The sequence below is a fragment of the Carcharhinus amblyrhynchos genome, chromosome 4 (assembly GCF_965287045.1).
Source record: "Carcharhinus amblyrhynchos chromosome 4, sCarAmb.v2.hapA, whole genome shotgun sequence".
Classification (NCBI taxonomy): domain Eukaryota; kingdom Metazoa; phylum Chordata; class Chondrichthyes; order Carcharhiniformes; family Carcharhinidae; genus Carcharhinus; species Carcharhinus amblyrhynchos.
In genome coordinates, this window is record NC_137327.1 from 67,227,557 (window position 1) to 67,240,572 (window position 13,016).

Here is a 13,016-nt window from a genome sequence, read left to right on the forward strand (position 1 = left end):
GGCTGCAGAGGAACCTGGACTGGGAGGGTGAGAATCCGGTCGTTGTAGTTCATGTGGGTGCCAACGACATAGGCAAAATGTGAACTGAGGATCTGGAGAGGGATTATGAAAAGCTGGGAATGAAATTAAAAAGCAGAACCAACAAGGTGGTTATCTCTGGATTACTACCTGAACCGCGTGCAGATGGGCGTAGGGTAGATAGGATTAAAGAGATGAATGGGTGGCTCAGGGATTGGTGTGGGAGGAATGGGTTTGAATTTATGGGGCATTGGCAACAGTATTGGGGCAGGTGGGACCTGTTCAGATGGGATGGGTGCAAGGGTAGGAGAAATTACAATGTCTAAAGTAAAAGAGAGGGTATAGGTATGGGAAAAGGACAAGGATGTCCCAATAATAAAGGGAGTAGGGGACATGAGAAAGGTTGGTAGCGTTCCTTCAAATAGGGTCCAGATAAAGGCGGGGATAAAGACACTTTACCAGAATGCACGAAGCATTCGGAACAAAGTGAATGAGCTGGTGGCGCAGATCAGCACAAATGGATATGATCTGGTGGCCATTACAGAAACGTGGTTTCAGGGTGACAGGGACTGGGAGCTGAATGTCCAGGGGTATCAAGTGTTTAGGAAGGATAGACGGGAGGAAAAAGGGGGTGGGGTAGCTCTGCTGATTAAGGATAATATCAGGGCGGTAGTAAGGGAAGATATAGGCTCCAAAGAGCAGAATGTGGAATCATTGTGGGTGGAGATAAGGAATAGTAAGGGGAGGAAGACACTGGTGGGTGTGGTCTATAGGCCCCCAAATAATAACTTGGAGGTGGGGCGGGCTATAAACAAGCAAATAAATGATGCGTGCAGAAATGGAACGGTGATAATTATGGGGGATTTTAATCTACATATTGATTGGTTGACCCAAGTCGGACGCGGTGGGCTTGAGGAAGAGTTCTTGGAATGCTGCCAGGATAGTTTCCTTGAACAGTGTGTGATGAAACCGACGAGGGAGTGAGCTATCTTAGATCTGGTGTTATGTAACGAGGCAGGAAGAATTAGGGACCTTGTTGTGAGGGATCCTCTTGGGACGAGCGATCATTGTATGGTTGAGTTTTTGATGCAGATGGAGGATGAGAAAGTAGGGTCCCGGACCTGTGTCCTCTGTTTGAACAGAGGGGAGTACGATAGGATGAGAGAGGAATTGGCAAATGTAGATTGGGGGCGCAGATTGGTTGGTAGGATGACTGAGGAACAGTGGAGGATCTTTAAGGAGATCTTTTTCGGTGCTCAGCAGAAATTTATTCCAATGGTAAAGAAGAACTATAGGAGAAGGGATAACCAGCCGTGGTTATCGAAGGAAATAAAGGATAGTATTAAATTAAAAGCTGATGCGTTTAGAGTGGCTAAAAGTAGTGGGCAATTAGAAGATCGGGAGAGGTTTAAAAATCAACAAAGATTGACGAAGAAGATGATAAAGAAAGGAAGGATAGACTATGAAGCTAAATTAGCACTAAATATAGAAAAGGATATTAAGAGTTTTTGTAAATATATAAAGAGGAGGAGGCTGGCTAGAGTGAATGTTGGACCCTTAGAGGATGAGAGGGGGGATTTAGTGGTAGGAGATGAGGAAATGGCTGAGGCCTTAAATAAGTTTTTTGCCTCGGTTTTCACGGAGGAGGACGTGAATAGTTTGCTGGATATTAAAGATAGAAGGATAGTAGGAGCTGAGGGCCTGAATGCGATTACTGTCACTAGAGAGGTAGTGCTTGATCGACTAGTGGGACTGATGATAGAGCAGTCCCCAGGACCGGATGGAATGCATCCCAGGGTTCTGAAGGAAATGGCAGAGGTGATAGTAGATGCCTTAGTGATTATTTTCCAAACCTCACTGGATTCTGGGGAAGTGCCGGAAGATTGGAAAACGGCTAATGTTACACCGCTGTTTAAAAAGGGTAGCAGGCAAAAGGCAGGGAATTATAGGCCAGTTAGTTTAACATCTGTTGTGGGAAAAATGCTTGAATCCGTCATCAAAGAAGAAATAGCGAGGCACCTTGAGAAGAATTGTTTGATAGAGCAGACGCAGCACGGATTCGTCAAGGGAAAGTCGTGTCTGACAAATTTATTGGAATTCTATGAGGATGTAACTAGTGCAGTAGACAGAGGGGAACCAGTGGATGTGGTGTTTCTCGATTTTCAGAAGGCGTTTGATAAGGTGCCGCACAAAAGGTTGCTTCAGAAGATTAGGGGGCATGGAGTTGGGGGTAAGGTGTCAGCGTGGATAGAGGATTGGTTGTCTAATAGGAGGCAGAGAGTTGGTATCAATGGGTGCTATTCTGATTGGCGGCTGGTGACGAGAGGAGTGCCGCAGGGATTGGTGCTGGGGCCTCAACTATTTACCATTTATATAAATGATCTGGAGGAGGGGGCTGAGTGTAGGGTGTCGAAATTTGCTGATGACACAAAGATAAGTGGAAAAACAAATTGTGCGAAGGGTGTGGAAAGCCTGCAGAGGGATCTGGATAGGCTGAGCGAGTGGGCAAGGACCTGGCAGATGGAATACAATGTTAGCAAGTGTGCAGTTATCTACTTTGGCAGGAATAATAGTAGGAGGGATTACTATTTAAAGGGCGAAAAGCTACAGCATGCTACGGTGCAGAGGGACCTGGGGGTCCTTGTGCATGAGTCGCAAAAACCCAGTCTGCAGGTGCAGCAGGTGATCAGGAAGGCAAATGGGATGCTGGCCTTCATAGCAAATATAGAATATAAAAGCAGGGAGGTCTTGCTGCAACTGTACAGGGCACTGATGAGGCCGCAGCTGGAGTACTGTGTGCAGTTTTGGTCGCCGTACCTGCGCAAGGATATTTTGGCCTTGGAAGGAGTGCAGAGGAGGTTCACTAGGCTGATACCGGAGATGAGGTATCTATGAAGAGAGGCTGAATAGACTGGGTTTGTACTTGTTGGAGTTTAGAAGGATGAGGGGGAATCTTATACAGACGTATAAGATAATGAAGGGGATGGATAGGGTAGAGGTAGAGAGATGCTTCCCGTTCAGAAAGGACAACAGGACTAGAGGGCACAGCCTCAAGATAAGGGGGCGCAGTTTAGAATGGAGTTGAGGAGGAACTTCTTCACTCAAAGGGTGGTGAATCTCTGGAATTCTCTGCCCGTTGAAGTGGTGGAGGCTACCTCGCTGAATATATTTAAGTCACGGGTAGATAGGTTTTTGGTAGGCAAGGGAATTAAGGGTTATGGGGAGAAAGCGGGAAAGTGGAACTGATCCACTTCAGATCAGCCATGATCTTATTGAATGGCGGGGCAGGCTTGAAGGGCTAGATGGCCTACTCCTGTTCCTATTTCTTATCTTGTAATGTTCTTATGTCAGTATCAAGCCTACATGTGCCAGATGTAAGTGTACATACACACACCCTGTACACCTCTCAGGCTAGGCATCAAGTACACCTACACCATGTTTCAGTCTGTAGAAGAGCCATTTGGACTCAAAACATCAATGCTGTTTCTCTCTCCACAGATCCTGCCAGATGTACTGAGTTTATCCAACATTTTTTGTTTTTATTTCAGATCTAAATCATCCTTATAGTCTGCCTGCACCATTCTTACTCTAGGTTTCAATCACAACTGCTGCAGGCTGAGCCTGAATCACAAAGGTGTCAGTCCAAATACCATAAGATATCCTCAGCCCATCGGGTCTGCTCCACCATTCAATCATGGCTGATATTTTTCTCGTCCCCATTCTCCTGTCTTTTCCCCATAACCCCTGACCCCCTTATTCATCAAGAACCTATCTAGCTCTATCTTAAAGACACTCAATGACCTGGTCTCTACATGCTTCTGTGGCAAAGAGTTTCACAGATTCATCACTCTCTAGCTGAAGAAATTCCTCCTCATCTCTGTTTTAAAGGATCGTCCCTTTAGCCTGAGGTTGTAACCCCGGTTTTAGTTTTTCTTACTAGTGGAAACATCCTCTCCATGTCCACTCTATCCAGGCCTGGCAGTATTCTGTAAGTTTTAATAAGATCCCCCCCTCATCCTTCTAAACTTCAACAAATACAGATCAGAGTCCTCAACCGTTCCTCATACGGCAATGAAGAATGATGTGTGTCAATTTTGAATCACTCAGCCCGGGCACATAAGAACATAAGAACGTAAGAAATAGGAGCAGGAGTAGGCCATCTAGCCCTTCGAGCCTGCTCCGCCATTCAATAAGATGATGGCTGATCTGTCGTGGCTCAGTTCCACATTCCCGCCCTCTCCCCATAACCCTTAATCCCATCTCTTATCAAAAACCCATCAACCCGCGTCTTAAAAATATTTAGCGAGGTAGCCTCCACCACTTCAATGGGCAGAGAATTCCAGAGATTCACCACCCTTTGAGTGAAGAAGCTCCTCCTCAACTCCGTTCTAAACCGCCCCCCCTTTATCTTGAGGCTGTGCCCCCTAGTCCTACTATCCTTTCTGAGCGGGAAGAATCTCTCCACCTCTATCCTATCCATCCCATTCATCATCTTGTACGTCTCAATGAGATCTCCCCTCATTCTTCTAAACTCTAACGAGTACAAGCCTAGTTTATTCAGCCTCTCCTCATAGCTCAACCCCCTCAACTCCGGTATCAGCCTAGTAAACCTCCTCTGCACTCCCTCCAAGGCCAAAATATCCTTGCGTAAGTACGGCGCCCAAAACTGCACACAGTACTCCAGCTGCGGCCTCACCAATGCCCTATACAGCTGCAGCAAGACCTCCCTACTTTTATATTCAATCCCCCTCGCTATGAAGGCCAGCATCCCATTAGTCTTCCTGACCACCTGCTGCACCTGCAGGCTGGGTTTTTGCGACTCATGCACAAGGACCGCGAGGTCCCTCTGCACCGTCGCCTGCTGCAGTTTTTCGCCATGTAAGTAATAATCCTTCCTACCATTATTCCTACCAAAGTGGACCACCTCACACTTGCCAACATTAAATTCCATTTGCCATTTCCTGGCCCATTCGCACATATCTCTCAGTCTCTCCAACAATTCTGGGCCTATCTTCAGGCCTTGTTTCCACCTTCTTGTGATGAATCCCTCGCCTGAAGCAACAAAGGCTGTGTTTACATGATGCTCATAGTAGCAGGTGCTGAGGGAGGACCTGACAGTCAGTCATATCAGCAGCACAAATAAAACACTTTTGCTTCTAACTTACTGTGGGTGTCGTATGGGAACTTCCAGGATCAGTTCAGGTGGGATTTCAAAGAGCTCGGGGTCCTCACCATTTGCTTGTAACACTAAAGGCAACACTGTGAATCGACTCCTATCAGGCTTCCAACCCAGCTGCAGGCAAACCTGGAAACAGAGCAAGCAAGAGGGCAAACTGAGACAAATAGCAGAGTTCTCCACACACAGTAAACAAAACAGCTCACCCAAGGTCCTGTTATATTTCCAATCTCAGTAGACTGAAATCTTACTTAGCACCATCATTTGTCCCAGCTTACGCACTCAGCAATATATCTCAGCCAATTACAGTTTGTTCAGTTTGACTGTGCATGTATGCAAAACACACATGCCAGAACTCTACCATCTTGCCTGCCACAGAATCGGAGCGGGCAAAGGTCCAATAATGGAAATCTCCGTTGACCTCAGGCAGGAATTTCCAGTCTCACCCAAGTGAGGCCACAGAGTCACAGAATTGTTATGACACAGGAGGAGGCTATTTGGCCCATTGTGCCTGCACCGGCTCTCCAAATGAGCATTATGACATAGCGCCATTCCCCTTTTCCCCGTATTCTTGCACATTGTTTCCATTCAAATAAACATGTCATGCTCTCTTGAATACCTCAACTGAATCTACCTTCACCACACTTCCAGACAGCGAATTCCAGATCCCAACCATTCATCCCAAGAGTATTGTAGGTAGAAAATATAGAGAGATGGCTATTGAGAGGGGGCATGCAGCACAGTGGTTAGCATTGCTGCTATACAGCGCCAGGGACTTGGGTTCAATTCTGGCCTCGGGTCACTGCCTGATTGGAATGCTCCCCGTGACCACATTGTAGGTCTGTACTCGTTGGAGTTTAGAAGGATGAGGGGGGATCTTATAGAGACGTATAAGATAATGAAAGGGATGGATAGGGTAGAGGTAGAGAGATTCTTCCCGCTCAGAAAGGACAACAGGACTAGAGGGCACAGCCTCAAGATAAGCGGGGGGCAGTTTAGAACAGAGTTGAGGAGGAACTTCTTCACTCAAAGGGTGGTGAATCTCTGGAATTCTCTGCCCGTTGAAGTGGTAGAGGCTACCTCGCTAAATATATTTAAGACATGGGTAGATAGGTTTTTGGTAGACAAGGGAATTAAGGATTATGGGGAGACAGCGGGAAAATGGAACTCAGCCATGATCTTTTTGAATGGCGGGGCAGGCTCGAAGGGCTAGATGGCCTACTCCTGCTCCTATTTCTTATGTTCTTATGTTCTTACATGGGTTTCCTCAGGGTGCTCCATTTTCCTCCCACAATCCAAAGATGTGTGAGTTAGGTTGATTGGCCATGCTAAGTTGGCCCTAGTGTCAGAGGATTAGCAAGGTAAATGTGTGAGGTTACGAGAATAGGGCCTGGATGGGATTGTGGTTGGTGCAGACTCGTTGGGCTGAATGGCTCCTTCTGGCACTGTATTGATTCTGTGGATTCTATTCCAATGATACAGGCTAGGATTCCACAGGTAGGAAGGGAATGGTTGACCACCAGGCAGAGCAATACAGGTTACCCCTGTGGTATGCCCCTGCAAAATAGATGTACCATTTTGCACGCTGTTGAGGGGAATCGCCACTCAGGGAAAAGCAGCAGTAGCCAAATTTGTTGCACCATGTTGATCCTGCTACAGAGGGGAGGAGTAAAAAGTGTGGAAATACAATAGTTATAGGAGATTTGATTGTAATTAGTGTTACTGTGGCCACAAACAAGACTTCAGGAAAGTATGTTGCCTCTCTGCTACAATGGTCCAGGATGTCTTGGAGCGGTTACAGGACATTACAGGAGGGGGACAGTGAACAGCCAGTGGTCACGGTACACATCGGTGCAAATGACATAGGTAAAGGGACGAGGCCCTAAAAGCAGCATATAAAAAGCTTGGAAGAAAGTTGAAAATAAGACATCAAAGGCAGTGATCTCAGGATTGCTAGCAGGGCCAAGTGCTAATCAGAGTTGAAATAGCAGGATATTTCAGATGAATATGTAACTAATGAGGTGTTTTGAGAGTTTCAGATTCCTGGGACATTGGCACTGGTACCGGGGGTGGTGGCACCAGTACAAACTGGATGGTTATTCCTGTGCAGGACTGGGACTATGTCCACAGTGGAGTATTTGCTGGAGTGGTTGGGGAGGCTTTAAACTAATACGGTAGGGGGATGGGAACCTATGCAAGGAGTCAGAAGAAGGGGAATCAAGGACAAAAACCAAAGACAGAAAGAAGAATAAGAATAGTGATAGGCAGAGAAACCAAGGGCCAGAATCAAACTGCGTCTCAGTGAGAAGTAGTGGGAATGGGATAAATTATGTTAAGAAGACAAGCTTTAGCACACAGAGCATTCGCAATGAAGTGGATAAATTCATTGTGCAAATAGATGTAAATAAGTTTGATACAGTTGGGATTTTGCAAGACGGTAGGCACATTTCACAGGCTGAGGTGTGACTGCAGCCTTGTAATCTGTATGATCTCAGGCCAATTTTACTAGCTGAGAAGTGAGTACACCATGTGTGATCTCGGGAACATTTCACAGATTGAGGAATGAGTGCAGCGTATAATCTGTGAGATCCTGGGCACATTTGATAGGCTGAGGAATGAGTGCTGTATTGGAAGCTGTCTGACCTTGGGCCATTTTCACTGTCGGAGGAGTGAGTGCAACATAGACATTTCCGTGATCCCACACACATTTGATAAACTGAGGAGTGAGTGCAGCACAGCAATCAGTGTGATCTTGTGCATATTTCACAGGGTGAACACAGGAATTTAATAATTTGCATGATGCTGGACACATTTCACTGGTTGTGGACATCCACATGTGGACAAGAGGGATATGGGCCAAATGCGGGTGATCAGGATTAGTTTGGGGGTTTGAAAAAAAACGGCATGGACAAGTTGGGCCGAAGGGCCTGTTTCCATGCTGTAAATCTCTATGGCTCTACAGACTGTAGGGTGATCAGGGATGGGAACTGAATATCTCAGGGTATCCAGTATTTTGGAAGGACAGACAAAAAGGAAAAGGTGTTGGGACTACATTGCTGGGTAGAGACGAAATTAATGCAATACTGAGGAGAGGTATTACTTCCGACAACGTGGCAATTGTATCGGCAGGGCTGAGAAACACTAAGGGGCAAACAATGTTAATGGGGGTTGTATATAGACCCCTAAATTGTAGTGGTGATCTTGGGACAAGCATTAAACGGGAAATTAGATATGCATGTGATCAAGAAACATCTGAACATAAGAACATAAGAAATAGGAGCAGGAGTAGGCCATCTGGCCCTTCGAGCCTGCCCCGCCATTCAATAAGATCATGGCTGATCTGTCGTGGCTCAGTTCCACATTCCCGCCCTCTCCCCATAACCCTTAATCCCCTTGCCTATCAAAAACCTATCTACCTGCGTCTTAAATATATTTAGCGAGGCAGCCTCCACCACTTCAATGGGCAGAGAATTCCAGAGATTCACCACCCTTTGAGTGAAGAAGTTCCTCCTCAACTCCGTTCTAAACCACCCCCCCTTTATCTTGAGGCTGTGCCCCCTAGTCCTACTGTCCTTTCTGAGCGGGAAGAGACTCTCCACCTCTATCCTATCCATCCCATTCATCATCTTATATGTCTCAATGAGATCTCCCCTCATTCTTCTAAACTCTAACGAGTACAAGCCTAGTTTATTCAGCCTCTCCTCATAGCTCAACCCCCTCAACTCCGGTATCAGCCTAGTGAACCTCCTCTGCACTCCCTCCAAGGCCAAAATATCCTTGCGTAAGTGCGGCGACCAAAACTGCACACAGTACTCCAGCTGCGGCCTCACCAGTGCCCTGTACAGTTGCAGCAAGACCTCCCTACTTTAATATTCAATTCCCCTTGTTATGAAGGCCAGCATCCCATTTGCCTTCCTGACCACCTGCTGCACCTGCAGGCTGGGTTTTTGCAACTCATGCACAAGGACCCCGAGGTCCCTCTGCACCGTAGCATACTGCAGTTTTTTGCCACGTAAGTAGTAGTCCTTCCTACCATTATTCCTACCAAAGTGGACAACTTCACACTTGCCAACATTAAATTCCATTTGCCAGTTCCTGGCCCATTCGCCCAGCCTATCTAGATCCCTCTGCAGACTTTCCACACCCTCCGCACAATTTGTCGTTCCACCAATCTTGGTGTCATCAGCAAATTTCGACACCATACACTCGGTTCCCTCCTCCAGATCATCTATATAAATGGTAAATAGCTGAGGCCCCAGCACCGACCCCTGGGGCACTCCACTAGTCACCAACCGCCAATCCGAATAGCACCCATTGACCCCCACTCTCTGCCTCCTATTTGACAGCCAATCCCCTATCCATGCTAACACCCTACTGCCAACTCCATGCCCCCTAACCTCTGGAACAACCTCTTGTGCGGCACCTTATCAAACGCCTTCTGAAAATCAAGAAACACCACATCCACCAGTTCGCATCTATCCACCGCACTAGACACATCCTCATAGAATTCCAATAAATTTGTCAGACACGACTTCCCCTTAACGAAACCGTGCTGTGTCTGCTCTATCAAACAATTCTCCTCAAGATGCCTCGCTATTTTCTTCTTGATTACAGATTCAAGCATTTTACCTACATCAGACGTTAAACTAACCGGCCTATAATTCCTTGCCTTTTGCCTGCCACCCTTCTTAAACAACGGCGTAACATTAGCCGTTTTCCAATCTTCCGGCACTTCCCCGGAATCCAGCGAGGTTTGGAAAATAATCATCAAGGCATCCACTATCACCTCCGCCATTTCTTTCAGAACCCTTGGATGCATTCCATCCAGTCCTTGACAGGATGCATTCCTCCAGTCTGTTAAGCACCGCCTCTCTAGTAACAATAATGTCATTCAGGCCCTAATCTGCAATTATGAATGATTTTAATCTGTACATAGATTGGGCAAATCAAATTAGTCACTATACCATAAAGGAGAAATTCCTGATTACATACAGGATGGTTTTCTGGACCAATACATTGAGGAACCAACTTGAGGACAGCCACCCTAGACTGGGCATAGTGTAATGAGAAAGGAATAATTGGTTCCTTGAAGGTGAGCGATCATAATATGATAGAATTCCTCATCAATATGACAAGTGATTCTTTTGATTTTGAGACTAGGGTCTAGAATCTAAATAAAGGAGACTAGAATGATTGAGATGCAAGTTGGCCATGATGGATTGGGAAACGTTACTTAAAGGGATAATGGTGGGTAGGCAATGACAAACAGTTAAAGAGTGCATGGGTGAACTGTTCATTATTGTCTGGCACAAAAGTAAAATGAGAAAGGTGGCCAAACCATTGCCCACAAGGAAAATTAGCGATAGTATTAGATCCAAGAAAGGGGCATACAAAGTGTCTAGAAAAACCAACAGACCGGAGGATTGGGAATAATTCAGCAACGAAAGACAAAGGAATTGATTAAAAAAGGGAACATAGAGTACAAGAGTAAGCTTGCAGGCAACATAAAAATTGACTATAAGAATTTAGAGATGTGTGAAGAGAAAAAGATTGGTAAAGACAAATGTAAGTCTCTTGCAGTCAGAAAAGGTGAATTTATAGTGAGAACATAGAACATAGAACAGTACAGCCCTTTGGCCCTCGATGTTGTGCCAAGCTATGTCCAAATCCAAGATCAAGCTATCCCTATCATTCCGGTGTGCTCCATGTGCCTATCCAACAACCGCTTGAAAGTTCCTAAAGTGTCTGACTCCACTATCACAGCACGCAGTCCATTCCACACCCCAACACTCGGAGTAAAGAATCTACCTTGGACATTCCTCCTATATCTCCCCCCATGAACCTTATAGTTATGCCCCCTAGTAACAGCTACATCCACTACATATAGTTGCAGCATAACCCTACGGCTCTTAAACTCAAACCCCCTGTTAATAAATGCTAACATACTGTAAGCCTTCTTCACTGCTCCGTTCACTTGAGTGGCAACCTTCAGAAATCTGTGGATATGAACCCCAAGATCTCTCTGTTCCTCCACATTTAATAGAATCCTGCTGTTGACCCTGTAATCCGCATTCAAGTTTGTCCTACCAAAATGAATCACCTCACACTTATCAGGGTTAAACTCCATCTGCCACTTTTCTACCCAGCTCTGCATCAATGTCTCTTTGCAGCCTGCAAGAGCCCTCCACCTCATCCACTACTCCACCAATCTTGGTGTTGTCAGCAAATTTACTCACCCACCTTCAGCCCCCTCTTCCAAGTCATTGATAACAATCACTAAATACAACCTTAATACAATAAATACAATCTTATGTGCTTTAATACTCCAATCTCTTATGTAGGACCTTGTTGAAAGCTTTCTGAAAGTCCAAAGAAACCACATCCACGGGCTCATCCTCATCAACTCTACTAGGTAAATCTTTAAAGAATTCCAGTAGATTTGTGAAGCATGATTTTCCTTTCATAAATCCATGCTGATTTTGTCCAGTTCTGCTACTGTTTCCGATGGTGGAAGTGTCCAGAACTAGGGTTGTAGTCTAAGGATACAGATAAACAATTTAGCACTGAGATGAAGAGAAATTTCTTTCTTGTACAATTTGCTATGTTGAGGCCATAACATTGTGGTGGCAATTCTTCCCCCAAAAAATTCTAAGTGTCAAAGTCGCATGAAAAATGGACTCCTCCCAGTATAGACATTGCTGGCCTCAACTTCCCATGGATACTGTGGCCTCATTGCTGGCCTCTTACTCCCCCCACAGACATCGCTGACCTCATAGCCAGCCTCTCAATTCCCCACGGACATTGCAGGCCTCATCGTTGGCCTCCCACTCCACCCCCCACTCCACAGACATTACTGGCATCTCACCCCAAAAGACAATCGCTGGCCTCCCAACCTCTTCACACTGGCCTCCCCATCCCCCAGTGACCTGGATTTTGCTGCTTCCTGGTCTCCCCATCCCCCGCTGACCCAAACATAGCCGGTCTCCCCAACTCTTATTGACCTGGTCCTCACTGGCTTTCCTATTTCCCAGTGACCTGGATATTGCTGGCCTCCCCATTCCCCCCCGTGACCCGGACCTCGCTGGCATCCTGGCCTCACCAGTGACCCGGATGAACTTCGCTGGCCTCCCCACCCCCACTGATGTGAACCTCGCTGGCCTTCCGGCCTCCTCATCCCAACTGACTCAGACCGTGCTGGCCTACCAGTCTACCCAATCCCAGTGACCCACCGCTGGCTTTCCCATTCTCTGTCTCCCTTCACACACAGAGTACTGTACTGCCATGCACACGTCTTGACTGTGACTGTGAGCGTTCCCCCTCATTGAGTGAGAGCATTGCACCCCCTGGGCACAGTACCTTGCTGAGTGAGAGCCTTGAGCATTACACCAACACTAACCCACCACCCCCCCCACCTCCCCCCCCAGTACCTTGTTGAGTTCACCCAGTCAGTAGCTTTGGAAATGCCTCACGCTCTATAGAAACCAGATTGCCTGTTATTATTCACAATGACATTTAACTAACAGGCCCATGAGTGGCCCATACTGACTGCACCCTGGACTCTCTTAACAAGTCAGAGCTGTATTTAAGCTGCAGTGATGGACACAGGCAGTTACGCCAGAAACATGGCCCCGAAGAAAAGTGCTCCAAGGTTTTTGGAAATTGAGCAGGCATGCCTACTGGATGTGGTGGAGGAGAAGCGACATCTGCTATATCCCACTCAGAGCTGCTGCTCAAGAGGTCACACAGCAAGCATCATATGCAGCGGCATCTGCAGTTAATGCCAGGACACGGACCGCTCAGTCCAGAGACCAGTACTGTAAGA

The 13,016-nt window shown here is 46.5% G+C and overlaps 1 protein-coding gene across 1 annotated transcript in view; it reads right to left on the reverse strand.

Annotated features, from left to right (window-relative positions):
* LOC145342086 (nitric oxide synthase 1-like) overlaps nt 1-13,016 on the reverse strand; it is a 216,263-nt gene that overhangs the window by 143,359 nt on the left and 59,888 nt on the right. The window contains exon 7 of the mRNA XM_080187297.1: nt 5,184-5,323. Within this exon, the coding sequence (XP_080043423.1) occupies nt 5,184-5,323 (140 nt within the window). The remainder of the gene's footprint in view (nt 1-5,183; nt 5,324-13,016) is intronic.